This window comes from Pituophis catenifer, unplaced genomic scaffold, assembly GCF_029215685.1.
Source record: "Pituophis catenifer annectens isolate HBS135680 unplaced genomic scaffold, rPitCat1.0.hap2 SCAF_10, whole genome shotgun sequence".
NCBI lineage: Eukaryota > Metazoa > Chordata > Lepidosauria > Squamata > Colubridae > Pituophis > Pituophis catenifer.
Window position 1 is genome coordinate 16671418 of NW_027256890.1, and position 26466 is coordinate 16697883.

The 26466-nt window shown below is 53.1% G+C and overlaps 1 protein-coding gene across 1 annotated transcript; it reads right to left on the reverse strand.

The window, feature by feature from the left end:
• Nucleotides 1-2630: 2630 nt before the first annotated feature.
• MN1 (MN1 proto-oncogene, transcriptional regulator) lies at nt 2631-24731 on the reverse strand. Its single transcript, XM_070951381.1, has 2 exons — nt 21324-24731; nt 2631-5551 (listed from the first exon to the last, which is right to left on the reverse strand). The coding sequence occupies exons 1-2, from the start codon at nt 24658-24660 to the stop codon at nt 5367-5369; spliced, it is 3522 nt and encodes a 1173-aa protein (XP_070807482.1). The 5' UTR covers nt 24661-24731; the 3' UTR covers nt 2631-5366.
• Between the last annotated feature and the right edge of the window lie 1735 nt (nt 24732-26466).

Below are 26466 nucleotides of genomic sequence, written 5' to 3' on the forward strand. Positions count from 1 at the left end.
CAGGCCTGGAGCCCCTCTGCCTCCTTCCCCATCCCTTACAGAGGTCGGCCCCCTTCCGTATCTCCTCAGCTTCCAGCTTGCCCTGTGCTCTCCCTTTCTCAAAGCTTTGAGAGCCGAGGGCTGGCTGGAGGCAAGAGCAAGGCCTCAATTATGCCGACCGACCCAAGCTCCAGTTGCGCTTTCCTCCCCCCCCTCTCCCCCCGCAATCCCCCTTGCATGAGGACAAGGTCTAGGGGGCTCTTGAGGCCCACCTCTGGCAGAGAACACACCTGTTGCTGCCCAAGGGACAGGGGGCCATAAATCTCACAGGGGGCGGTTTGCAGGGGGCCTCCCTCTTTCCCTGGCTATGCACTGGCACCTTTTACAGCCCATTAATTACTTTCTCTAATAAAGTTTGACAGAATGATAACGTGCCCATAAAAAGTGTTGTAATAAATACATTTTCCATAACTTTACACCATTCTTGCATGTCTGCCTCATAAACCTTGGCTGTGCTTCACCAGTTCGTGGCCTCACTCTCAGAGGGACCCCCAGCAGGGGGACGGGGCCTTCTAGGGGAAGGCTGTGTAAAGCACCTGCCCATTACCTTCCTGGGCTTCCCCTCTGGCAGGAAAAACTTGGGGGTCTTTCCTCTCCTTGCTGGAGGGAGGGGTCGCTCACACAGGTCTCCATTCTGGGCCTATGGTCTCCCACCCTTTGTCGAGGGGGGGAACCCCTAGATCTCCAGACCAGAAGTTAGTGCCTCAAAATAGCTGGTGGGGCCCTTCTGCAGTGTGTCCCCAATTAGGCACCTTTTGCTCGGGGTGGCCTCTTTATTCGGTGACTTCTATGCTGGGCCCTCTTCGGTTGACTTCCTTCACCAGCTGACCTCAAAGCAGAGGTGGGTTTCAGCAGGTTCTGACCAGTACTGGAGAACCAGTAGTGGAAATGTTGAGTAGTTTGGAGAACCCGTAGTAAAAATTCTGACTGCCTCCTAAGTCCCAGCTGATTGGGAGGAAATGGGGATTTTGCAGTAACCTTCCCCTGCCACGCCCACCAAGCCACGCCCACAGAACAGGTAGTAAAAATTTTTAAAACCCACCACTGCCTCAAAGCCTCTAGAAATGCTTCTCTGTCTGCTTCACAAGCAGGAGATGCCCAGCCAGAATCCCTGGGGAGGCAAGGCGGGGGGGGGGGGGCGCAGGACATTCCCTCCCGCTTCTCTTTAAGCACCACGTTCCATATCTGAGAGCTGAAAGGAGGAGCATAAGGAATTGGGAGGGCTTGCCCGTGGGTAGCTGTGCCTCAGCCAAAGGTGAACTAAAGCCCAGCCCAAAGTCCTTCCTGAGGTCAGTCTCCGCCCTGCGAAGGAGACCCAAAGGAAAGAGGAGGGACTGGGGATGGGGAAGCTTCCAAGAAACCCCTCCGGCTTTGTGTGGGTGAGGGTAGCTGGACCCCCGCAGGGGCAACCCACTCAGCTGGTCTCCTACCAAGCGGAGACCTTGGAAGGTTTCCGCTCTGCTTCTGCCAGGCCAGCACACCAGCCTTTGCCTCCAAATTATGCCCATCTGGTCATAGGCCTTGCTCTAAAATGAGTGAACATCTCTTGTCCCGGCCCCTCCCTGTCGTCCCCCACCCACATTGCTCAGTCACAAAAGCTCTTCCTCTTCTTGGGCCGGCAAAAAAAACCCCTGCTGTATGTTTTGGGTTACCCAGCAGGGAACACACGGCAAGGCAGGATGGGGGGGGGGATATCCCCTCAAGAAAGCTGCAGAGGGGAGAGTCAGGGAGGCCCCTTGGAAGGAATGCATTAAAATACTGGGCTATTTGGAGGTGGGGGTGTAGCTCCTCTAGAAAGCCCTCCCAGGGCTGTTAAAGAAAGAGCAAAGATTTCCAGGAGGCAGAGAAAAACTGGCAAGTAGAGGGAGGGGAGGGGAGGGGTGGGGGGGAGATAGCCTGCATTCTGCAGAGGATAAAGGGCTCCAAGGGCTGCTCTCCGCCTTTAACCTCCAAAGATGCTGTGCCAATTCACCGCCCCCTCCCCCCCCAAAAAAAACCTCTTTCACCCTAGTGTGGAGAGAGGACCCTTCTGTTAAGAGCAGCTTGTGGGTGTGATTGCGGGGGGGGGGGGGGCAGGGGCCGGGAGAGAGACAAGACAGTTCGGGCTTCAGCGCAAGGCCAGGGAAGAATTGAGTGAAGAGCCCAGGGAGCAGATGGGAAATCTGGCTTCAAGGCTTCACTCAGAGCCAAGGGGGGGGGGAATAGGTGACCTTCCTGGGTGACCCCTCCCTTTGCCTCCCTGACTTACTGGACCCCTCGGATAGGTGCTCAGGAGTCCCTCAAGCAGCCACCAATGGTCTTGGGACAAGGCTTCCTAGCTGGTCTACCTGGGCACCATAATTCCTAGCCAGAATGATGAATGCTGCAGAGAAGGCAAAATCGCTTGACAGAACCAATGCCCAAAGAGCTGGCTTGATTAGCCCCCCTCAATCCCTGGGAGAAACGAGGACCCCTCATTAAGTGGCCCCCATATTCTCTCCCAGCAAAAACTCTTTCAGAACACTACAAAATACATTTTGTAGGGAAAATGAACAAGAACCCAACTGAAATGGTACTAGAATCACCATTAACATCATATTTATTGTTATTTAGTTGCTCAGTAAAACATATACAGATATATACAATATGCATGAATAGAGAAGACTGCACTTTACATATTTAAAAAAGAAAGAAAATAACACTCACTTTTTATGAGCTTTTGTCACAGTCTTCCAACCAAGGCTTGAGAAACCAATTTAAACTAAATTCCCAGAAAAGGGGATGGGCGAGGGGAAGAGGCGGGAAGGGGAGATTACAAGTTGCCCTCCATGTTAATATTTTACATGTGCAATAACTTTGCTTCTTCTTCGGACTGAGCAGGAGGGATTTGGCTGGGAGGGGAGGGGAAGGGGCTCTTTTCCAGTACAATGAAAATAAGGACATCCTTTTCTTTTAGGATTTGTTTTTAAAGCTGCGATGGCTGGGGAATTCTGGCAGGAATGAAACCAAGAAAAAAAAAATTGGCAAGTCCCCCTAAACTTAATTTTATCCTAAAATCTTGGTTAAAATAGCTGGCTTATTTTAGATTGCTTTTCCCCATCAGAAAAGCTGCTGTAATTGTGCAGAGCAGTTCTGGACCTTTGGCTGAGGAGCACCTCGCCCCCCCCCCCCCCCGAAGCCTTTCCAGAGAAGACGAGGGGCTGTTTGCAGAGTCCTCAGAAAAGCTTGGCCTGGTTTAGCCACAAAGTTGTTTCTTGCAAAGGGATGCCTGTGCCCTCAGGTGCCCCACACCCGCTTTGATAGTGGCTATGGCCCAGTTTAGCAGAGGAGGGCACCCAGCTCTGCCCTCAAAAAAAGACCCATTTGTGTGTGCTCTTGTGTGTATGTGTGTGTGTCTTCAGCAGGTTTCCAGTGATTTTCGGAGGAATCACTGGCCCTCTGCCTGAACAGTTCTGCAATCCTCAGGGTTTTCTTCCTTTCCTTTTCTTCACAGTGCAGGATGTTACTCAACTAAATGCTTTCAGTAGGCAGTTTTCTGATAATTTCTGACAACTCTATTTTTATTTTATCGTTTTGCTGTTAAAGCTATTTTCCAGTAATTTTTAAACATCACTTGAAAATATTTTTCTCTTTGCCTGAATGAAGTTTGAGTTTGCTGTGTTTTTAAAGTTTGCATTTTAACATTGTCGCTCTTTATTTAGGATTTTCTTTATGGTTGTTATTCTTATTTTAATGCTTCAATTCCACTGTGCTGGTTTTTCTTCTTACAAAAGCTTATTTTCAGAAAATAACAGAATAAAGACCCGCCTCCTGACTCACTTCTTGCAGACCTCTGGCAAGATGAGGGTCCCCAGATGGGGAGGGCAGGAGAAAACCCTCCGTGGGGCAACTCCACAGGCTGGTAGAGGAGCAGAATCATGGTGCTGCTCCCTCTGAGCCACGAACAAACCTCCCCGGACAGGTGCAGACAGCCAGGACAGGAGGCTGATCAAAATTTTACTGCCCGCAAAAGGGGGGGAAAAGACCACGAAAAATCCAAGACATTAAAAAAGAAATGCACCCCGTAGGTTTCCCAGATTTCAAAGAAGAAAAAGCAACCGGGGTGGGGAGCTTGCTGTGGGTGGGAACTGGGCCTGCTCTGCAGAGGACACCTTGCTCCCCCCCCCACACACACACAACCAAGACTGAGCACTGGGCAGGACCCACCTGAGGCACCAGGGGGGCTGACTCGGAGCAGCCTCCCTGCTGCTAGAAATGCCAACCTGAGGCTGGAAATACCACCCCGGCGGCATCGTGGTTGCCTGGCTCTTCCGTTTCCTCTGGTGAGGCTGGCACCTCTGTTGACCTTCTCCCACGGCTCTGCCACTTTGAATCCCTTGCAGCAAGAGCAGCCACCGCCCAGGAGCAGGAGGAAGCCTCATCCTGCTGCCTCGGACCTCCCTCCGCTCTCCAGACCCGCTCCACAGAGGGGCCTCTCTCTGCAGGAAACAGAGGAAGACAATGAGAGGCTGTTGGCAGGGCAGGAGGACCCGGCTGGAGCAAGGCGGCTGGGCTGCTGGCTGGGAGCACGCGGCCCCCTCCCTCCCCCCTCCAGGAAAGGCACTCAGCTGTCAAGTGGAGCCCGGCAGACCCTGAGAGCAGAGCTGCCACTAAGTGCGCGCGCACACACATGCACACGCACGCACACACACACTCAAGGAAAACGCAATGTGAAGCTTAGTGCCAGAAAGCAGAAATCAGGCAGCAGCAGAATGAGGTGGGGAGGGGAGGCAAGAGATCATCTTGCATCCCCCCACCTCCTCGCTCGCCCACCCACCCGCCTTCTCGCTCTCCAATGAGACAAAGAGCTGCCTGGATCCTTGGCTGAGCATTGATGGTTTGGCTGTGGTGGGCAGGAAAGGCAAAGGCTCGTGGGGAGGGTCCCTTGGATGGCTTTTGGGGAGGCAATTTCCCAAACCCGAAGTTTGGACTTCGGTGCTGCTCTCCAGATTACCATCTCAATCTTAAAAGAAGGGGGGGAGGGGAAAATCCTGAACCCATCCTGCTTCCCAGCCCTGGTGGAGAAGGCTCTGCTTGGCCACATCGCTGACTCCTTCGTTCGGTGCTCCTCCTCCGGCAGTAGAAATGGCAGCTGTTCTTTTCTTTCCTTCTTTCTTTCTTTTTTAAAAAAGGTTGAGTTTGTTTTAAATTAACCCTTGCCAGTCTGTATGCCGCTAAACAGATACCAACCTAGAAAAACTGTCCAACTAGTAGCAGCGGCTGGTTAAACATAAAAAGAACAGAAGAAAACCACCCACTTTTCCTCTTCCTCTCCTCCTCCTCCTCCTCCTCCTCGTTTCCTTCCTTCTTCAAGTCAGGGCAGCCACAAAAGTCCCAAATCTGTTAGAGATGTCCGAGTGCAGGGATCTCCACGTTGGCACCGCAGTCCGGCCCTTGGCATCACCCATGTCATCCGTGCAGTGGACAGAGAGACACTGCAAGTGGCTGCCCGTCTGTGCTGGAGCCAAGGCCTTGCTTGAGGGGAGGTCGTGGGCTGCAAAAGGGGGAAGAGAAAGAGGTTAGGCTCGGGTCACCCAAGGGCCAAGGGAGCAAGAGCCGTCTTCAGCCTGGGCTTCCTCTGTGGCAGCTCCAGGCTGGGAAGGGCAGGCAGAGGCAGAGCAGAAGGAAGGGGCCCCAGAGGCAAGAGGAGAGCAGATCAGGGCCGGGGCCCAGGCCAGGTTCTGGAAAGAGGGGTACTTAGGCTTAGCTCTCAGTTCCCAAAGCAGGGTGCCAGAATTCCTTGCTCTTTAAGAGCTCTCCACAAGGAGGTCCCAAGAGAAGGAAACACTCTGCTTGCCCTGAGCCTGAATTGCTGGGCAGCCAGAACACCTGCCAGGCTCTGCAGAGGTTTTCCCCAAGTTCTGAATAGAGTCCAAGCATTCAGGGTTTGAAGTCACAAATGCAGCCATGTGATCCAGAGGAGGGTATCCATTGTCCGCAAACAGACAAGTAAGACCACCCATCAGGGCAGCCCAAGTCTGTGCAAGGAAATTGGCCTGAGATTATACAAGGTATGCAAATTTCTCTCACCCACATTGTTTTTTCTTCTTTCTTTGCGCCTGCCCAACTCTGACCAGAGAAGAGTCCAGCTTCAGGTCAGCCTTCCTGATGCCCAAAGGCACTCAATCCCCAGCCTTTCCCGGCTCCCCTGGGAAACACCCAGCTCCCTGCCCTGATTCGCCTTCTCTCTTCGGACAAGGAACCAGAAAGCTCTTGTGCAGATCCCTCGGCTGGAGGAGGAAAAATGGTGCCAGTGGCAGTGGAGCAAATCCCACAAGGCAGAAGGAACTCAGAGAGACCAGAGGATTGGCTGGGGAGCAGAGTGAACCCACGAGCTCTGGAGAAGAAGCACCAAGGGGCTGGCTGCCACGCTCCTCCTCCCAGAGGCACCAGGGCCATAGCAAACTGCAGAGCTGAGAACGGCATGCCCCCAGCTTCCCCTCAAGGCTTCTTCCTGGGCCAGGCTGCTGAAAGGGCAAAACATGGCACACAGACCCTGGGGAGTTGCCCATCTGTCTAAAACCTGGTGCTTGACAGCCAACTCCATTTCACAAGCCACTGACCTAGATGCTCATCCCACACCTCTGCCAATGTGCTAGCACGATCCTTGGCAAAACCCAAGGTCTGCCAGCCTGTCTGCCTGTCCAAGGCTAATGGCCCTCAGCATCCGACCAACCACAAAGACTCCAGAAGGCTGAAGGCGCCTCCTCCCTGGACATTTGTCCCCACGGGTGTTGGGCCATGCTGTTCCGAGACCACCCCTCACATGCACCTCTTTCTTCGAAACGCCCCCATGGGGCAAGATCCTTTTCAGCTACTCTCCCTGGTGACAGTTTGACATACCAGTCTGGACACCTGCCTGGGCACTCCTGCGAAAGGACAGAGCGCCAATGCCAGGCGACACACTCTGGCTTTCTGATCAGCAAACCAAGCACTTTGCCCCGCAGAGTTTGGGAAGGAGAGCGGCAGGGGCCCATGTGAGCACGCCAGAGGGCAGACGAAGCAGGCACATGCCTGGCGCACATCACTCATCCAAAGGTCAACCTCTTTGCTCAGCCTTTACACGCCTCCCTTGCAAGCTGCCCCTCCCGCTTGGGAGCCTGAGCCTGGACCTTCATCTCAGCGGGGCTCTCAATCCACAGGCAAAGTACCGTTTCCAGTCAATGTTGCTTTGCCAGGGGTTTGTGCCAGCCAAGGTTAGCTTGGCTCCTGGCAATGGACATGATCCCAGCCCGCACATGCATCCCCTCCCCATTGCAAGCACGCCCACATCTTCTGCCTATGAGAGCTGAATTAGTAGCAGGGTCCCTTTCTGAAGCCGGCTGGCTTGCCAGGGAACTGCTGGATGCAAGCCAGGGAATCGCAGGCAGGAGCCCTCCTGCCACCCCACTTCTGCCTCTTCAGAAAGCCAAAGGAAGGTCTCAGGCCACGCACTCTCCCCATTGAGCCGCTGAAGATTAAGCACCCCTCGGCACAAAGGCGGCAGGGGCAGGAGAGGCGTGTGCCCAGTGCCGCCTCCTCCCCACCCAGCGCCTATCGGGGTTCAGCAAGTAGCCATTTATCCCAAAGCCATCTAGGTGCTCCTGGGTTAGCAATGCAGGAAAACCGCCTGTGATCTTGGCCAGCTCTTCTCTCCTGACAAGGTGATTAATTGAGGTACCGGAGATTCTAGAGAGAGCTTGTCTTGGGCCCATGTCGCTTGAATGTTTGTGTTGCTCCGAGTGCTCGAGAGCTGGCAAATGGCTCCTGACCTTCGGCTTCTGTGAGGGAAAACTGATAGGCGCCAATAAGGCAGCCTGCTCCAAAGAGCAAAGCCGGTCGCACCACTGAGAATTAAATCCTGTTCGCAATTGCACCCAGGGCAGCAAAACTAACTGCTCGCCCCAAAAGTGTGTGGAGATCCCTGGCCTAGGTGAAGGAAGGGGTGAGCCAGGGTCATAGCCTTGCTGACCTCCCCAGAGAAGGAAAAGGAAGGGGCTGGTTTCCTGAATCTGGATCGGGAAGGCCACTGACAGCTGGCTTCTCCAGTCAAAGAGCCCAGGCAGCCCACTTAAAACATCTTGGTGAGACAAGAACAGGCGGAAGAAAAGTGTTGGGCCAAGGTTGTGCTGGAGCCGTAACCCAGACAGACTGACTCAAGCTGCTGAAACAAGCAAGGAAAATTAAGCCAAGGCATTGTGAAACTGACTAGATCCCTTTATTCCATAAACTGGCTTGTGAAGTTGACTAGATGACTGGCAGCTTAAGAAGAGGACAAAGAGGGCAATGTTGGCTTTTTTTTCAAGGGATTTGATTTAAAACCAACAATGCAGGTTGAAGGAAGGTTGCTCCAAACTGGTACATGGTTTCTGACAGAGATCATAAGTAAACAGAGGTCTACAAGGGTAAGACTCGCTTGCTCAACCAAATCTCTTATACAAACTGGCTCATTTGGCCTCCAGACAGGGAAGAAACTCCAGGATAAATCTCACCAGCAGTTCTCTGTTCATTCAGATCACCCATCTATGCTTCTGTTCCACACCAGAAATCAATTTAATTTAATTTAATTAATTAAATTTATATGCCGCCCCTCTCCGAAGACTCGGGGCGGCTCACAATACATTTAAAAAATCATTATAAAAAGTCATTGAAAAATTAAAAACATTAAAAACATTAAAAACTCATTCACACCATTCATGGCCGGATCTCACCAGATCACAAGAGTGATTGCAAGATCAAAAAGGATTGCAGCTTGCTGACAGTCCCAATGAATTCCACTTTGACTCTATTTTAAATACATACGATCCAAGGAGACGCTGCAAATACCCTATTTCCCCCAAAATAAGACACAGCCGGAAAATAAGCCCTAGCATGATTTGTCAGGATGCTTGTAATTTAAGCCCTACCCCCAAAATAAGACCCAGTTAAGATTGTCAGCATTTGGTACTACATTTCCCAAAAACAGACATAACCCAAAAATAAGCCCTAATGCGTCTTTTGGAGCAAAAATTAATATAAGATCCAGTCTTACTTTTGGGGAAACATGGGTAGCAATGAATAAACCTCCGGCTGATCTCAAATCAAAGAAACCGCAGCCACCGCCATGATGTGGATGAGGGGTTCCAGTGGTCTACTGCCCTTGCTTTTGACTGAGGCTCCTTCTCTGTCCCAGGGCTCTGGGCCGGGAAGGAGGAAGGGCAGCATGACTGTGTCCATGGAGGCCTGCAGAAGGACTCCCTCCTCTGAAAGCAGATCCTGTCTCTTCTTTCAGCTACAGGAGACAGCGACCCTGGGCAGAGCCGGCTTCTCACAGGCCTAAAATGGGCAGCAGCAAAGTCCCTGCAGCTCAGAGGAAGCAGAGGAGAGGGAGGAAGAAGGGTCCTAAACGCATGGGCCCCTCAGTCGCGGTGGGCTTTAAAAGACAGACTGTGCAGTAAACCCTGGCAGCCCTGACCATTTGTATCCCTCCACTGTCCCAGCCAAAACAGCTGAGAATACAGCCCAAGTGGGCTGCCACAAGGAATCCATCGCCAGGAGCATGTTGGGTCCAAATCTGGATCTGGCGGTTCTGAATCAGACCCAACGGATTGCTGTCAGCACAACTGGGCACTCTCTCAGCTGCCACACCAAGCAGCGGTGGCACCATGAAAGAAAAACAAGCCCTGAGCAGGTCAGCCGTGGTGAAGGACGCCGTAACCCTGCAAAGGGGAAAAGAATCACAAAATCTGGGGTCCTATTTGAATTGGGGAGTGGTCTGGAAGGCTTGCAAGTGGCCTGCAGCCCCCAGGGAGCAGCTGGGGAAGGCCCAGGGGGAGAGAAACAAGGACATAGGCAAACGTGCTTTGCTGGGGGCTTTCGGTTTCTCAAAGCAGCGGGCATCAAGCTTGGCAGCCACGCGGCAGGGAGGCTGTCTTCTGCAGCACCCCAAGCGGCAATGGAGCTGTAGTCACAGCACTTCTTGGGGGGCAAAACACCCCTCAGCAGCCGAATTGGAAAAGATAAAGATGCTCCAACCACTTCCCCACAACTGCCACTACAACGGACGCTTGATTTTTTCCCACTTTCTGCCTGGCTTTGGGAATACTTCCAAGAAACAGCAGGCACACCCACGCTGACCCGCTGCTCTGCCCACCTGGCAGAGGAGCCAGTGGTGGGCTGCAATCAGTTTAACAATCGGTTCTGTGAGTGCACGCTTCGCTTGAGCGCAGCGTTCAAAATAAAGCAATCTGAAGCTCAGCTGCTGACCTTCTAAGACAGCCCCGGTAAGTAGAACAGCAGAGGCGTGAATAAGCTGAGAAAGAAGGAAATATAGGACAGGATAGGGCGGGGGTGGGTGGGTGGCCGGGGCCAGCTGATCGTCAGAACTACCGGTTCACCCGAACCGGCCCGAATCGGCAGCAGCCCACCACTGAGAGGAGCCCTGTCTCTGGATAAGGTTTGCCCTGCCCATGAGGAGCAAAGCTGCCCTCCACCAAGGAGGGGCAAGAAGGCAGAGAAGCTCCCAGCTGGGGCTGGGTGCTCAGCAAGGGCCTGGGACCTGTCACCTGGTGCTACTTGCTTGGCACCTGCATCTTTTCAAAGCTTACCCCATTTGGAATCCAAAGTGCTCTCCCGAAGCCAGCTCTACCATCGCCATGGCAGGCAAGGACAAAGAGGCATTAGGAGTCCGGGCACCCCCTCCAAAGCTGCCTGCACTGAGGAGCCCTTTCCAAACAGGCCGGTCACCTCATAAGACAACCAGCTGGGCTGAGAAGTGACCACCAGCCAAAAACACCACAGCTTCTCTCGGGAAGTGGACTCCATGGCTTACTGGAAAGAGAAGGGCAGCACTGCTCCCACCACCACCTGCTCCCCCTCACTTTTCCCCAGAAAGCCTGTGGCTTCCTTGCTGGACCAGCCCTGCCCAAGAAGGAAAGGGGCAAGGTGGGCATGAGCCTGACCTGAGCCTCCTGCTCAAAGGGGCAAGAAGAAGAAAAGCCCAAAGCTGCCTGGAAAAAGGGGAAGGGCAGAGAAAAGAGAAGGACTGGGGGGGGGGAGGGACACAGCAGGGGGCCTATCTCTGCCCTGTTTGTATTTTTCTTAGTTTTCACCTAAATTCTTTTCAGCAAGCAGGAGAGACCAATGTGGCCGGCTAGGAGGCCATTGGAAAATATCAGGTGTCTGCCATTCAGGAAATAAATTTAGCTATGGAATGGAGATATTGATCGGGAATAATTAAAGCAATTATTCAGAGATTAAATAGGCTGCGGATGGTGCAACCTCCCTCTTGACTTCTTTATAACCCTTCCGTGTGCAAAAAGCACTGGTGTGTGTGTGTGTATGTGTGTATGTCTGACTTACAGAAACATCACCAGCAGTTGAGGGGCAGGTCATTATTTGGGGCATTTGACCAGCTGATTTCAAAACCAGCATTGCCAGTTCCAAAAACAGCCCAGTTGCCAAGGTGTCAGGGACCAAAAGAGACGGTTTCCACTTAGAGCCTTTCTTTGCCTGAATTGGACAACTTTGCTTCCCCCAAGGATTGTGACAACCCAGCTTCTCCATTCCTATCTGGGCAGCCTCTTCTTCTTCCTGGCCCCACTGAGCCTCTGAGCAGTTACAGCTGCAGAGGACTCTGCCAGGCAGGCTCTTTTTATGGAAAGAGCTGCCAGGGAGGGTCCTCCAAGCTCCTTGCCAGGAGAGGAGCTTTTCCGGTTACCGGGGCACTGCCCTCTTTTGCCTGTCCAAGGTTCAGCCCTAGAGGCCTCCGGCCTACCCATCGGAAAACAACATTTCAATAGTGTTTTAAATGTTGAGCGCAGATTAAAATATAAACTGTGAATTAATAACAGTGAGCTATAAATAGTAGACCACGTGGAAGCTGCTGTGGGCTTCTCAAGGCTGGCTTGGGACGCAAAGCTCCGCCAGTTAGTGTCACTGCCCGCCTTGATGGGAGCTGTGCCCTTTACTAGCTTTCTCCCTCTAGCTTAGCCGATGACTTGGCACCACTTGGAAACCGCACCAGTCCAAGGAAAAGTGCCTGTTCAGGCCTTGCTGCCCATCACTCGAAGCTTAATCCTCTGATCAGCTGCTAACGCCTGACCACTTTATAAGAATTAAACTATGTCAATCCCAAATTCCCAATTTTAAGATGATGAGGATGCATCTTTTCCAAGATTCTTCAGGGGAAAAAAGAAATTATAAATTTAATTTATAAAATAAAATTAGCCAATCCAATAAACAAATAATTAAAAACCACAACAAACTAAGTGCAACCACCTACAATTCAAACAGATGTATGTATACCCTACTTAAATAACAATTTAAGTAGTAATTAGTACTTAGTAATTAGTACTTAGTAATTTAATATTACTAAGTTAAGGAGCGTTGGGTAGGATGACCAGGTCTACCTAACCTCTCTTAGCCAGTAAAAACGGAGTCTAAAAGTTTGCAAGATTTTCAGGGATGAAGGGAAGGAGGAAAAAATGCAGAATTGGGAGAAGGAGCCTGTCCAGCCCTCTCAACTGCTGCAGCCTCCAGCATCTTACGCTGGAGTTACGCTGTACACAGCTCAGCCTAGCAGATCCTTCCTGCCTCTCTGGGGAAGCCATGCGCTCATACATTGCAATATGTCTAACATATATATGGACAAAACAAAATGCCCAGTCAATTTAACATCCTAAATATTTTCAGCCATTTATACGTGTTTAATGGGAATGTCAAAATGTGGATTTTAAAAAGGTGATATTAAACAGATTCTCTCTGTCAAATGAAGTAACCGTTTGTTTTTATAAAATCTTCAGCATATCTCACTCAGCCTAGAGGAAAAATATGAAAAGAGAAAGGATTCTGTAACAACTTTAGATGAAGTGTTTTTCTGTGCAGAAGAAACACATAGATTGCCTATTTAGGAAGTGTGAATTCACACATTCCAAAGGGCGTTATTAGCTCGGTGAGGGATCCCTTTTCCAAGTGCCCGTTTCTTTGCCCTCCTGATCTAAGACCAGGCATGCACGTGCCATTGCCTGCCTCTGAAATGGCCACCAGCGGCACGTATATCATAGGCAAATGGTCCAAAATGCCCCCTCCCCCACAGGAAGAACCATCCAAGGCAAGGAAGATCCTGGGCGGAGGGGGGCAGTGGAGAAAGCAGAGGAGCTCCAGTCCCAGTTGAACTGAACGCAGGCCCACATCCTTCCCAAACCCACTCAGGAGAGGCGCCAAGTAATACAATTGCCAAATGCATTCATCATCAAGTGGTATGAATCTTCAGGCCCTGCATTGGGAGATTTTGACTTTCTTGCGCTTCAAGTGGCACCATGGCTGCAAAGCCTCCAGCAAGGGGGTCTTTCCAGTGCAATGCTCCAGCCTGGCTTCCTGCCTTCCTCCCCTCCCTCTTGTGGCCCTGCAATCTGAGGCTGCTCTAGGAAGAGGGTCGCTTGTGCTTCATCTCTGGGGGATCTTTCAGCAATTATTTCTGATCCCCCAAAGACACCTCCAAAGTGTCTTTGGAGGGTGAAAGCGCAACAGCCCTTGGCTGGGATGGCTGGAGAGCCAGGAGGGGGAGGCTTCAGTGTCCCTGAGAGGAGGCTGAAGGATGGCAGAACCAGATCCAACCACACCCCTGGGCAAATCTGGCCGAGTGGAGGCACTCTTTGGTCTCTCACCCAGGCAGCTTCTGCCCCTCCAATTCAAAGCGATCATTCCATCCGCTGACTGGATCCTGTTTGGGAATCATAATGCCTCAGCCCAAATTGTTGGACTGAATGAAATGACTGGTGGGGCTGGGGGGATCTTCTTAAGCAATGGGGATGCCTAGCCATGAATCATATCTTAACTGATGCACATTCTACCTCTCCAGAAAATAAACCATAGAGAAGTATAAAAATGCACACACACAAAAGTGAACCTTGTTCAGCAATAGAACACCAGAATAACTGTGAACACAGCATTTTCTAAAACAGCAACCTAAAACCTCTCCGGCCCCAGACCAACGTGGCAGAGTGTGGGTCCAGGAGCAGGCAAGGGAAGAAGGGAGAAAGGTAGCCTTCCCGAGTCCTGTGGCGAAGGGACTTGCACTCTAGAACCTCTGCAAAGACAGGAAAGGTTGCCTAATCCACTCTGGAATTGGTGGGTGGAAGAGCTGCCATCCCCGTGTCAACTCACAAGCACCTTCTCCACCCATTCTGCCCCCCACCCTGGCCTTGCTCCTCCAGGAACCCCAGGAAGACGGAGACAACAGGATGAAGAAGGAGAAGCCCAAACTTGGGTCTCCCTGCATTGGGCAGCTTTGTGGAACTCTGATGACTTGTAATCAAAACTTTTTTGCTTTGCTTCCAGATATTATTCATCAAACCACTGTGTGAGCAAATGAAGTAGACTTACAAAATAAAGGGTAACAAATACCACCTTCAACCCAAACTGCTATGTGGGGTTTTGTTTTAAGGGTATTTTCAAAGCCTCACGAGAAATAGTGCGGTCCTTCACATATATCGTGATGTTTCCTGAAACAGACCAAATAACGGGATTCAGAATCGCAGCTCCAGGAAACCAACGCAAGCACTAATCACACCTGAGCATGAATTGCAGTCCCAGGGGTCCATCTTTTGTCTTTGACCTCCTTATCTCAGAAGCATCCATGACATCCCCTGGATGTTATGAGCCTCAGAATTTCAGGCTACTATGGATCGAGCATGGAAGATAGGTGGACAGGTGCCCCAAATGGTAGCCACCAGAAGAGTCTCTGTGTAAAATATTGAAAGGTCTCGTTTCTGAGCCTTGAAAAGGCACCCCAAGAGCTGTACAGGGAGCTTATAAAGCCATCCGAGTCACCCACCAAGTCGCCACCGAAGAAGTGAAAAGCCAGGGTGAAGCCAGCCTGGAGAGCAACCAGCAGGAATGAACTCCTCTTCAGCTCTCCTGAAGGGCGGCTATTCAGCTCCTGGTGTTCTCAGAGGGGTCCTCTGGAGCGCTGCGTTTTTGGGTGTGCTGGAAAAAGGTTTAGGCCCAGGCTGTCTTTGAAATGCATACATGGTTGGATGGGGAGAGCCACATCTCTCTCCTGTTTCAAAGCCACATCTCTCCCCAGCCACCACTAAGGAGCAACCAATGGGACAATGCTCTGCCAGTGATCCACCTTGCTCTTCATATTGGGTGTTCAGCATCAGAAAGTCGTGGGGGATTAGGCTAAAGAAGCCAGAGAACAGGATCCAAAATAAATGGATTCTCTCCACATCAAAGAAGACCAATTGGGAGCTCAAACCCCACCTTGCAACTATTCAGAAAGCAACTATTCAGAACAAGCCATCATTTGTGGCTCAAAACAAATAGCTGATGGGTCTCTTTGCTTCTAGCACAATTTCCAATTCCATCCTGGTCAAGAAAAGAGAAGACAATTTGTCCACTAGGACAAGCAGAAAGCATGTCACAAACATTACAATCTGCAATTTAGAGATCATTCACTCCGAACCATAGGCTGATGCAAACCTCCAGCTTCTTGTCTAGCAGTAGAGAAGCAAGGAGATGGAGGTTTTCCCCGAAGGCTTCCCTCTGCTCTGTCTGTGATTCTGAGACATGGCTACATTCAACACCGCCTGGCCAGACCCTTTCATTATATTCTTACCAGGGAGCAGACTATGAAAGAAAAAGAGACGCATCAACTGGCAGCAAGATTTTCCCTAATGAAATACAGAATTCCAAAATGAAGGCTGAAACTACTTTTTCTCAGAACTTCAAGTCACGAATCGAGTCAAACTAGCTTCAGCTATTAAATCTGCTTTGCCAGAGATGTTCAGTGGGGCCTGAAGGATTTCACATCCATTCCCATGAAAAACAAAGGCGAAAACAGATCCCACCCGCTCTCCCTTCAGCAGTCTCGGCTTTTGCTTTGGTGTCAGCGCATTTTTCCTTTGGCAGGACACAAAAAGGATTGGGAAGGGAGTGCAAGAGAAGGGTTTAGGCCAGCATTGAGGGCTGAGGCTTCCAAACCCCCGTTCAGGTGTAGGTATGCTTTGCACCAAATTATTGGGTGGCGGGAAAGATTCCATCATGAAATTGTTATGGGTGAATAGTTATTTCCAGGCCCTACCAAGAACAAAGGAAAATTTCATGAATCCAAATTCTGATTCTATGTTTAGACTTGGTGGTGCAAAAACTCAGCTGAGGGACATCCCGGGGCTCAAGGTGCCTTTTGTATTTTTGGTCCTTCTGTGTCTTTCTTCTAGTGGAGCTCCAGCATATCATTGTTTTCTGTACTAAATAATTTTTTTAAAAAAAGCAACAGAATGAAACAAATGAGGCTATTACGCTTTAGAAAGATTTCTAGATAAAAGAACTCCAGAGATGTAAAATTAAACATATCTAAGCCATAACAAAATCATTTGTACAAAACAACCACAAAACAGTAAATGAACTATTAATTCACAGCGATTACTAAATATTGGTCCTAGTGTAGCCTCAACTGAATGAGCAGAACCTGTCCTTGCAAGCAAATTCCCCCAAATTCCAAGCAAGAATGCTTAGGAGTGAGATCACAGAAATCCTTGGTCAAAAATTACTATTTTAAGACACAAGCATTCTCTCTATATTTATGCATGTAAGAGACATGCTGGGACCTCCCAATGAATAACCTGCATATAACATTATCTTCAGTAACCAATAAAAATATTAAGCTGTCTTGATATTAGCAACACTATTTCAACTTGATATAATAATAGTATTTTCTTCAATTCACATAATTTTTCACTTCTGAAAATGAAAGAAAAATATCTGCATTTGGTAGGTAGTATTCTAATATTTTAGCACTGGATAGTCAGACTAATACTGAATGCTATTATTAATCTATACATTAAGTCTTAAAATAACTAATCCTTCATTATAAAACCATATCTAAGAAATTATCCTGGGTGTTTATATCCAGAAAGTTTGTGGACAGAGACTCCTCTTTCAGGAGGATTTGATGCACATCCTTTACCAAATTAAAATTAAGTGCATCTCACAAACAAACCATTTTGTCATTTTGAAAGAAGTATATTTTTCTCTCTTCAAATGCTGAGCATTAATGAACCTGGCAATGCTTCTCCACTTAAAGAGAAAAGCGGCTAGTGATTCTACCATCTGTAGCCTTCACCTCTTGTAGGAAGCTCAGCTCCACACAATGAAAATGGCAACATCTCTTTTATCAGAGGAGCCAAAGATTAACAGACGGGTTTCCCCTCTTTTTCTTTTATGCAGTACAATCATCTCACTGATTCCCTGTAAAGGATAAAGAAGTTCAGCTGGCCAAAATTAATAGATAGTCCCTCCAACTAGCAAATTCCACTAATTTAAGATTTAAAGCAATCAGGAAAATCTTCACTACATAATCTTAGAAGTACATAAATCTGCTGGAGAACGACGGATATATTTCAGCAAAAATGAAATGCCATTAAGAGAGAGAGGCGGCTCAAGGTCCGTTCTTTCTGCCATGTCTCTGTTGGATATTCCCCAAGGCTGCCTCTCGGGGAACTGCCATTAACAAGACAGGCCAGGATGCTCTCTCATTTTTAACCCCAAACCATCGTCTAGGTGATAAGATGTTGACTAGCATTTTGCTCCTCAGGGGGATTTTTGACATTCCTTTCCAATTCTTATGCCCAAATTAATGCTTAATTTAAAAAGATGAAAAGCAATCCTGTTTCCTTCCGCTTTGCTGTTCAAAGGAACCTTCCAAGACTCGGGTTTTCCTGTCTTAAACCCAAATTCAGGCTGCGTAGACCTAGAGAAGAACACCCTCAATGTCCAAATAGAGATGGCATACAGTTTTTCCTTCTCTGGTTAGAGTAGCAAAGAATAGTTCCCTATTCCCAACTCAACAAACACAGGCCAAAAGACCCACGCTGTGCTTCTGCCTAGACCTGGGCTCAGGGGCGAGGGAGGCTACCCACTGTCAGAGAGATAGATACTCAATGAACTCCACAACAGGAGGAAACTGCAGCAAGAATTGTCGATGAAGATTCTCAGTCATCCAGATGGAGTTGACAAAACAACACTCCGTTTGTGAAAGGGTTTGTCATGTGTGCAACTGCAAATTCCTCTGTGATGAGGCTGCGTTGCTCACTACTTGTATCTGTAACACGGACAGTCTTCAGGCACAACTATTAAAGTCATTCAAGGAAAGCAAGACTGTGTTCCAGGATTGTGCAATTATTTTCTTTTACCGCTTAGGAAGTTTATTTATGAAATAAATAAATAAACTTATGGAATTTATGCATCATGTTCCTGCCTTTCTGGCTAAGAAACACTATACAAAGCACAGAAAAAAATAAGAAATTACAGCAGAAGATAAACCAAAGGAAAATATATTTAATTCTATAAGCAAATTTTGAAATATTAAATAATATCTAATTTTTGTATTCTAAAATACACAGTTCCAAACTGAAACATTGATCACAACCAACAGGATTAATTTTAAAAATGCATGAGAATATAAAGCACAGGTACGAAAATAAAAAGTAAACTACCAACTGCAAAGACTTATGGCCATACAGGAGGGTACGAATCAGCCCAGCATAACGTTTCACAAGGGCCGTAGGTCAGCCTACTAAACTATGGTGGCTCAGCAGTTCCACCTGTTTCCATTCCATGTGCAAAGGACACCACATGGGATTCCCTACAAATGTTAGAAGTGGTTTGCTTTTGTGGGGCTGAATAAAAAGGGATAACAAACAGCTTAAGCAGCATTTGGTCTACCCAGCCCCAGCCTTTAATGGCAACTGATATGCAAACTTTAGCTTGAGAGGTATTTAGAAATATGACTGAAATTGGAAGAAACTTTCCTGCAAATGCCTGTGAAGGACACAGCCTGGGCACTGGTGCTTTGCTCACCTGGTAAAGTCATTTGCCTTAAAAGCCTTTGTCCTATCCTTAAGCCCAGCAGCGATGGACAACTTTCCTATCCTTGGTTCTGGGTACTTTGCCTTATGCATCCCAGGTAGTGATTTCCCTTCTTCAGGCCAGGATGCACAGCAGGCCAGCAAAGAGTCTCCTGGGCCAGAGGGTCAAGGGGTGCTGCTACAGCAACAAACACACATCGCCTTTAACAGATTTTCAGTCCACTTTTGATGCCAGAAAGCAATTTCCATGCTTTTCCCATCCTTTAAATTTCAATCAGAGATATTTCAGAACCAACCCTTTAAGACTTCCTTCTCACAACCCCTCGGCAGCTTAAAAAACAAACCACCAAAGATGCAGAATGCGGGAAGAGCTGGTAGAGACAAAAAACCCTGTCCTCGTGTGGCCAGATTAACATTTCATGTTGAAGCGGTTCTTCCATGAACGTTCATGTTCACACCATCCCATGTGGCAGCTTCTTCCACTGACAGATTTATGCGTTCTATGACAGGCAACCAAACCAGCATCCTGGAATAGCCCGGGAAGGAGAACAGGAGCTAGACCGCAGCCTTCCACCTTTTGCCTTACAGCCACCAAAGGCATTTGCTGCTGCTGCTGCTGCTATTGCAGGTTGCAGTAGGTTGCTACAGAGCAGCATCCTGGGGACTCTCTGCCCCTCTCAAAGGACAGAGAACACTCTTGCCTACCTGCGAAGGGGGAGGAGGGTGCCCACCTGCAATCCTCTTTCTTTCAGCTAGCCCTGATTTCAGAATCAAGCTGCTGGAATGCAGCTCAAGGGAAACCTGAGAGCCCCCTCAGTGGCTTGTTTTCAACTTCAAAATGAAACCATCTCCAAAAGTTATGCATAGAAATTCTGCAACTGCTATTCTATAACACCGCGGGTCTTGGAACATTTATCTAGAAATAACTCTTGCTCTGTTCATCACACAGTGCAGTGTGCATAGAAGATCTCTCTTTGGGTTCTCTGTCACTTGTGGAGGAAATGAAAGAAAGCCAGGGATCTCCCGAACAACTTGGGAATCACCCCATGAAATTCTCCACAGGAAAGACGATTGCATGGATGGGCTTGCATTGGATCCCACCGCTTGCATCCCACAGAAACAGCCAGTTTCAATTTCAAAAAGTTACCTAAAAGGATAGCATAAGATATAGCTTGAGCAAAATAATTCAAACAAAAAAATAGGCAAAGATTTCCTTTTCCCTTTCCCAAATCTTCACTCCTTTGGTGACCTTGGACAAACTACCAGGATTAAAGCTGCATCACTTTTCTCCCATTTGAAAAGCTCCAGGATGCTGAAATGCAACTTGAAACTCTGCCTCTCCAATCTTTCCTTTCTCCTAGTCCGGGAAGTTCCTGCACTCACATCCCAGTGCAAAGAACAGGCGCAATCAAGCAAGCAGGAAAGCCACCAGCTGATGGGCTCCTCTCTCCTGGGTCTCCTTCATCCCATCAACCTCAGATTCCAAAGCGGAAACTTTGCTGCTTACACAAAGGAAAAGCATGGCTGGGCCAGCCTGGGGAGATGGGAGTGATTTGTGCGCTAACAAGCTATTGATCCAGTCAGATCTGGTGTCAATGAAAGAAAATGCAAGGAAGGCTGGTGGGAAAGGAGCCCCCCATGTTCTTGCCCAAAGGAAGCCTTGGCGATGGGGTGGGCTCTCTCCTGGGCATCCCCTCTTTCCTCTGGGGCCCCTTGCCAGGGAGGCTCCTTGCATCCAGAAGGGCTCACCCATCGGGCAGAGTTGGAAGTCGAGGAGCCAAAGCAAATCAGACCAGCGGAATGCAGCTGTCTCAAGCTGCAACCGCACCGACCCCACTCGCGGGTCCCTGGAAACCCCCGATGTTTTTAAGGTTCTCTAAAATATCCTACCTGCCTTAAAAGCCTCACCACCACCCAATCTCCGCAAAAGTCACTGTGTTGGGCAAAACTCTGAAAGGGTGAAATTAGGAGGCAAAAAGATCTTCTGCCTCCCAAGACGGCCTCTCCCCACCCCCCTCCCGGGAGCGGGACGCGGCCTCCAGACACCCCAAACCTGCGTTTCTACGAAAGGGCAGCTCCTGCTTAGGGGATTTCGTCCTGAATGTTCACGCCGCAGCGCTTGTGGACCGCGCCACTTTTCCCTCCTCGGGCCCGGGATTTGGGTGGGGGCTCCAGCCTGATTCCCTACATAAAGGCGGTGTGTGTGTGTGTGTGTGTGTGTGTGTGTCTTCCTGGGTACCTGCTGCTCCCACGCTGCTGCTCTGCTTCCCAGTGGAGACACAGCTGCGAGGCAAAGGCGCCCCAGCAGCAGCGCCGCCTACGCGGAGGGGAGAGTGGCGCTCGGATCTGCACCGCGCCCGGGGGAAGTAGGGTCCTGGAGTAACGCTTGGTCAGGCGACTCCGGCCCTCGCGGAGCGCGGCGGCGGACCCCCCTACCTTCCTTGCCAGCCGTGGGCGCCTTCGCTTTCTCCCAAGGCACCAGGACCTTCTCGTCGGGCTCCCCGTCCAGGAGGGCTTTGTCTCCGGGCAGGTACCACGCGGCGGAGTGCTCGGCCATCAAAGATTCCAGGTCGATGGTGCTCACCGCGCCCTTGGCTCCGGCGCCCTCGCAACAGCTGCTCAGCTCGCCGCTGTCCCCGTTCTGGCCCCCGCCCGAGCCTTCGGGGCCCTTCTTGGCGCTTTTGAGGCCCAGCGGCTGGTCCTCGGAGATGCTGAACTGCTGACGCTGCAGCTGGATCTGCGCTTGCAGGATCTCCAGCGGGTGAATCTCCTCCTGCACCGGCCCGGGGGGCCCGGCGCCGTAGCTCTCAGGGCTGGAGGTAGCCGTGCTGCCGCCGCCGTGCAGGCCCAGCTGAGCCAGCGCCGACGGCTTCTGTCCATTCAGGAGCGGGTGGTCGACCGGGCGGCCCGGCGGCTGAAGAGGGCTGCGCCCGGCGGGACACCCTTTGGCTCCCTGGTTGTCGGAGCTGGAAGACACCTCATCCTCGTTTTCCGCCTCGCCGGGGAAGTCGCCGCCGCCGCCGCCGCCGCGCGGGGAGCAGGATTCAGCCTGGTCCAGGGAGGGAAGGAGATCGGCCTGCTCTGGGGGAGGCTGGAGAAGGAGGTCGCCGCCGCCCTTGGCCCAGGTAGAAGGCGGGGAACTCAACGCCTTGGGAGGCTCGTGAAGATGGGGGGTGCCGCCGCCGCTTCGCTCCCCGCCTTGTCCGGGGCTGCCGCTCTCGACGCCCGCCGTCGGGCCATACTTCTCAAAGAAGCCGCCAGTCGCCCCAGCGGCTGGGCTGACGTGGCCGCTGTCCCGTTTCCTGCGTCCCCTGCCTCGTCCGCTTCCCGCTTTGGCCTCGGGGCCCGATCCAGGGGAGTAATTGGGGGAGAGGCCGTTTTCGCCCGCAGGAACCGTCGCGGCCGGGAGGGGAGGCTGCGGCCCTGCGCCGTTTGTTTCGGGAGTCTCCGCGGGGCTAAGCTTGTTCCGCTTGGCGCCCTCTCCGCCGGCCCCACCGCCCACCCCCGCGGGCGCGCCCTTCTTGCCGAAGGTGACGTTGAGGTTGGGCGCACCCAGGCTGGCGATCATGTTCTGGCAGGCGGTGGAGAGCGCTGCCAGGCAGCTCTGTCCGAAGAGGCCGCTGCTCTCCTTGGGGCCCGCGCTCCCGGGCGGCGCCCCGACACCCCCTTTTGGGAAAGAGCCTAGCGAGAGCGCGCCCAGCTTGCTGCTGGCCGGAGAGGGCCGGGGCTGCGACGGAGGGGGTGCAGAGCTCTGAAAGTCCGTCGGCGGCCCAAAGGACCCGGGCGACGCGCTGTGCGGGGTGGCCTGGCGGCTGGGGCCCCCAAAAGGAAAGCTTTGCGCCTGCGCTGCGAAGTCGGGGTGGCTCGGCCGCCTCTCCGACGGCGGGCTCAAGCCGAACTGACCTTGCAGGCCGCCTGGCGAGGGGACGTGTCCTTCGCCCCCGGAGGACATCCGCAGGGCCGGCGGCGGCTCCTGCAACCCTCCCATTCCCGGTCGGAACAGCAAATCTCCGCTGCCCGCCGGAGGATGCGGCGGCGGGAACCAAGTACCTTCCTGCGCCTCGAAAGCGGCTTCGCCCGGGTGTTGGTGCGGGGACTGGTGATGGCCGTGGCCGCCGGCAGCGTGAGGATGTTGATGGTGCCCGACCTGCTGCAGGCCGGGTGGACGGAGGCGCTGAGATTGGCCGCGGGTGGCCGCCATCTGCTTGATCATCAGCGCCGCGTTCTGGCGCTGCTGCAGAGCCGCCTGGGGATCCGAGCCCGGCGGCGGCGGCGGCGGAAAATGCTCGGGCACCGGCGGAGTGAAGTCCCCCGGCAGGCCAGGATAGGCCGCGGAGGGCGACAGGTGGCTGTCCAAGGCGGCTGCCCCGTGCATGCCTGCGCCGCCGCCGCCGCTCCACGAATCAAAACGGGGCCTCTTGGGGAGGTTCACGTAGGGGGGCGCGTCGAAGTGCTGCAATCGCTGGTTGGGCGGCTGCTGGGGCTGCTGGTGCTGGTGGGCCACGTTGAAAAGCGGCTCTGCCGGGCCGTAGGGATGCTGCTGCTGCTGCGGGTGGTGGGGGTGGTGCTGCAGGCCCCGGTTCTCCAGCCGGTGGATGGGATACTCGAACTGGCCGTGCTGCGCCTGCAAAATCGGGCCCCCGCCGTCTTGCAGGTTGGCGTTGGCGGCGCTTCCCTCTGGGCACTGCTGTGGCCGCGGCAGCGCCGGCGGGCAGGAATTCTGCCTGGCCAGGAGAGCCGGGGGCGGCGGCTGTTGCTGAACCAGGTGGTGCCTTCCGGCGCCCAGGCCCGGCTCCAGCCCCAGAGACATTTTGCGAGCGCCGCCGAACCGATCGAAGAAGACGCCGTGAGGGGGCTGTTGGGTGGGCACCTTCCCCAGGGAGCCCGGCGCTCGGGGCAAGGCCGCCGAGTGCCCAGGGAAATTGCTGCCTCCCGGCGGAGCCGCCTGTCGTCCGGATCCGTACTGCGGCAGCTGCCCCTCGGCCTCTGACGACGAGAAAACGGGCAAGTCGAAATGGTTCTCGCTGTTCGGGTAACTATATTCCAGGGCATCCACCGCGGCTGCTCCTTGGCTAGGCAGCCGCCTCTGCGAGTCCAGGCCGTGCGGTTCTGAGGAGGCGGCTCCCGGCAGGCCGTGGAAGGAGGCAGCGCGATTAGGCGACTGGTCCAGCGGCAGGCACGGGGCCGGCACGCCGGGATTGTGAAGATGATGCGGCGGCGGCGGCTGGAAGTCCTGGAGGGGTCCCGCCCTCTGCTGTCCGAAGCCATCCCCGCCCGCCTGGCCGTCCGCCAGATGCTGCTCGTAGCCGCCGTCCGCCGCGAACGTCTGCTGGCCTCCCGAATAGCCGAGGAGGCGGCCGCCGTGCAGGCAGGAGGCGCTGGGTTCGGGTCCGAAGCCACCGCCGAAGTGCGAGACCGGGGGTTGGGTCTGGTGGTGCGCGGCCGGGCCAGGCGGCGGGCTGCCGAAGAATCCGTGGATCGGCTGGGCCGGGCCCAACTCCGGAGGGCCGCCGCGGGGGCCGTGGAAAGCGCCATAGCCCTCCCCGGACAAGGTCAGGTTCATGGCCAGCAGGGTCGAAGAGGACTCGCCCAGGGCATTGACGGCCGCCGGTTCACCGCCGCCGCTGCTTCCGCCGTGAAAGGGCGACGGCTTGAACTGGGAGCCCGCGCCCGGCCCAAAGCCGCCGCCCCGCTCGCCCGGCACCCCGCTCCTGCCTGAGCCGCCGCCGCCGCCGCCGCCGCCGTGTGGGTCGAACGGATCCAGCGCGAACATCCCGCCGGTGACTGCGACTCTGTGGCTCCAGTCCCGGCTGACTAGATCCTCAACGAGGCATGCCGGCCGGCCGAGAGAGTCCGCGCCACCGGCAGGCAGGCAGGCAGGCAGGGGAGAGATCGGCCGCCGCCGCCGCCTCACGACCGGCTCACATCTTGCGCGGCAGTTGCCGTCCGGCGCCGGAGTGGCGGCAGGGGGGACCCCGCCGGGCCTGGCCACCCTTCATGGGCTGCGCGACTGGGGCGCCGCTTCCCGGGCTGGCGGGCTGGCGGGCTGGCGGGCTCCTGGCTCTGCCGCGCTCTCGCCGCGCGCCGGGGAAGCAGCAACAAGTTTTGCATTTCAGCAATGCCGTCCAGCCATTCGAGCTGCGCCAATCAGCGGCCCGGCGGGGCGGGGCTCCCTCTTAAGGTGGCGCCGCCGCCGCCGCCGCCGCCCTTCCCCCGCCGAGCGCTCGGCCCGGTTGCGGGTAGCCCCGAGTGGGGAGCCGGAGGCCGCGGCGGTCTCCTGGCGTCCGAGCCGAGCGCCGGGCTGCCCTTGTCGCTCAGCGCCTGCGGGGCTCGACGGCCGACGCACCTCCTTAAAGAGCCCCGAGCGCGGCGGTGTCACTGCATGGAAAGCGTCGTTCCCCGCCGAGTCGTCCGCCTCCCCTCCGGCCTGGCGCGGGAACCGCACGGAGCGCCCCCGAGTCTGCGGGAGCCGCTCTCTTCCTGCCGTCCAGCCTCCACCGTCCCCTCCGCTCCCAGCTCCATAAATAAGGGGCTCAGGCAGCTGTGATTAAATATTGATTTTGTGTCATTAGCTTTCCTGCGCGCTCTTTCCCTTCCTGATGGCGCCGAGCTGGCCGCCCCGTCCCACAGCGCTGGTTTTCCACCGCGGGCCTCCCTCCCGCCTCTCTCCCTGGGAGCGTGCGAGCCCACGGGAGTCCCGCTGGTCCGGTTGGTGCGGTCCAGCAGCGGGAGAAGGCTGCAAAGGCCATCGAGTGCACAGACCCGCCAGTGGTGCTGAGGCCTGGAGCACTGCAGCTGTCCCTTGGCCGTTCTGCTGGCCGCTTGGCTGCTCTTTCCCAGGGCTGCTGGGCACCAGAAGGGGGAAGGTTGGCCACAGCAGCTGAGAGGCAGAGCCCTAGAAGGCATCAAGGACACCACCTGAAGGAGAGACCTGGCCACCTGGGGAGCCTGGGATTGGTTACTGGAGATCTGGACAGGGAAAGGGGACACAGAGAACTGGAAAGGAGAACAAGGGGGAGGGGGGGAGGGGAGACACTAGGTGTTTTACTGAACTGGGAAATGGGCAGCAAATAAATGATGAGATGGGAGACAGACAGACAGACTTAGGCCTAAGTACCCCTGAAATTACTTTTTCCAGGATCAAAAAGTCTGCTTTTTCAATGGCAGGAATGTGCTAGAGCCTAAGGAGGCAGAAGCCTTCAGCAGGGAACTGACTGAAGTCTTGTCAATTTCAGGGAGCAAGACCAAACTGGTGGGAGATATTAATCAACTAATTAAAGGCACAGACGCCCATCACTGACAGAAAAGCTGCTCAGAAACTGATGCTCAAAAAACTGGACCGCATTTGATTTTGAAAGCTCTGCCTGCCTGATGGAGAACATGAGGACAATCGGAAGGACCTTTGTCACAGCCTGGTAACCTTACGCAAGCCCCTGGGTCAGTATCACTCACAAATCCTAAGGCTGTCCTAAGGTCCCCTGGCTGGAGATCTCTCCGCCTGCCTGCTCTTGCTCTTTCCACTCAGCACACAGAGCCTTTGTTCCCCCAAACCCAGCCATCTTGTTTCCTACAGTACGCA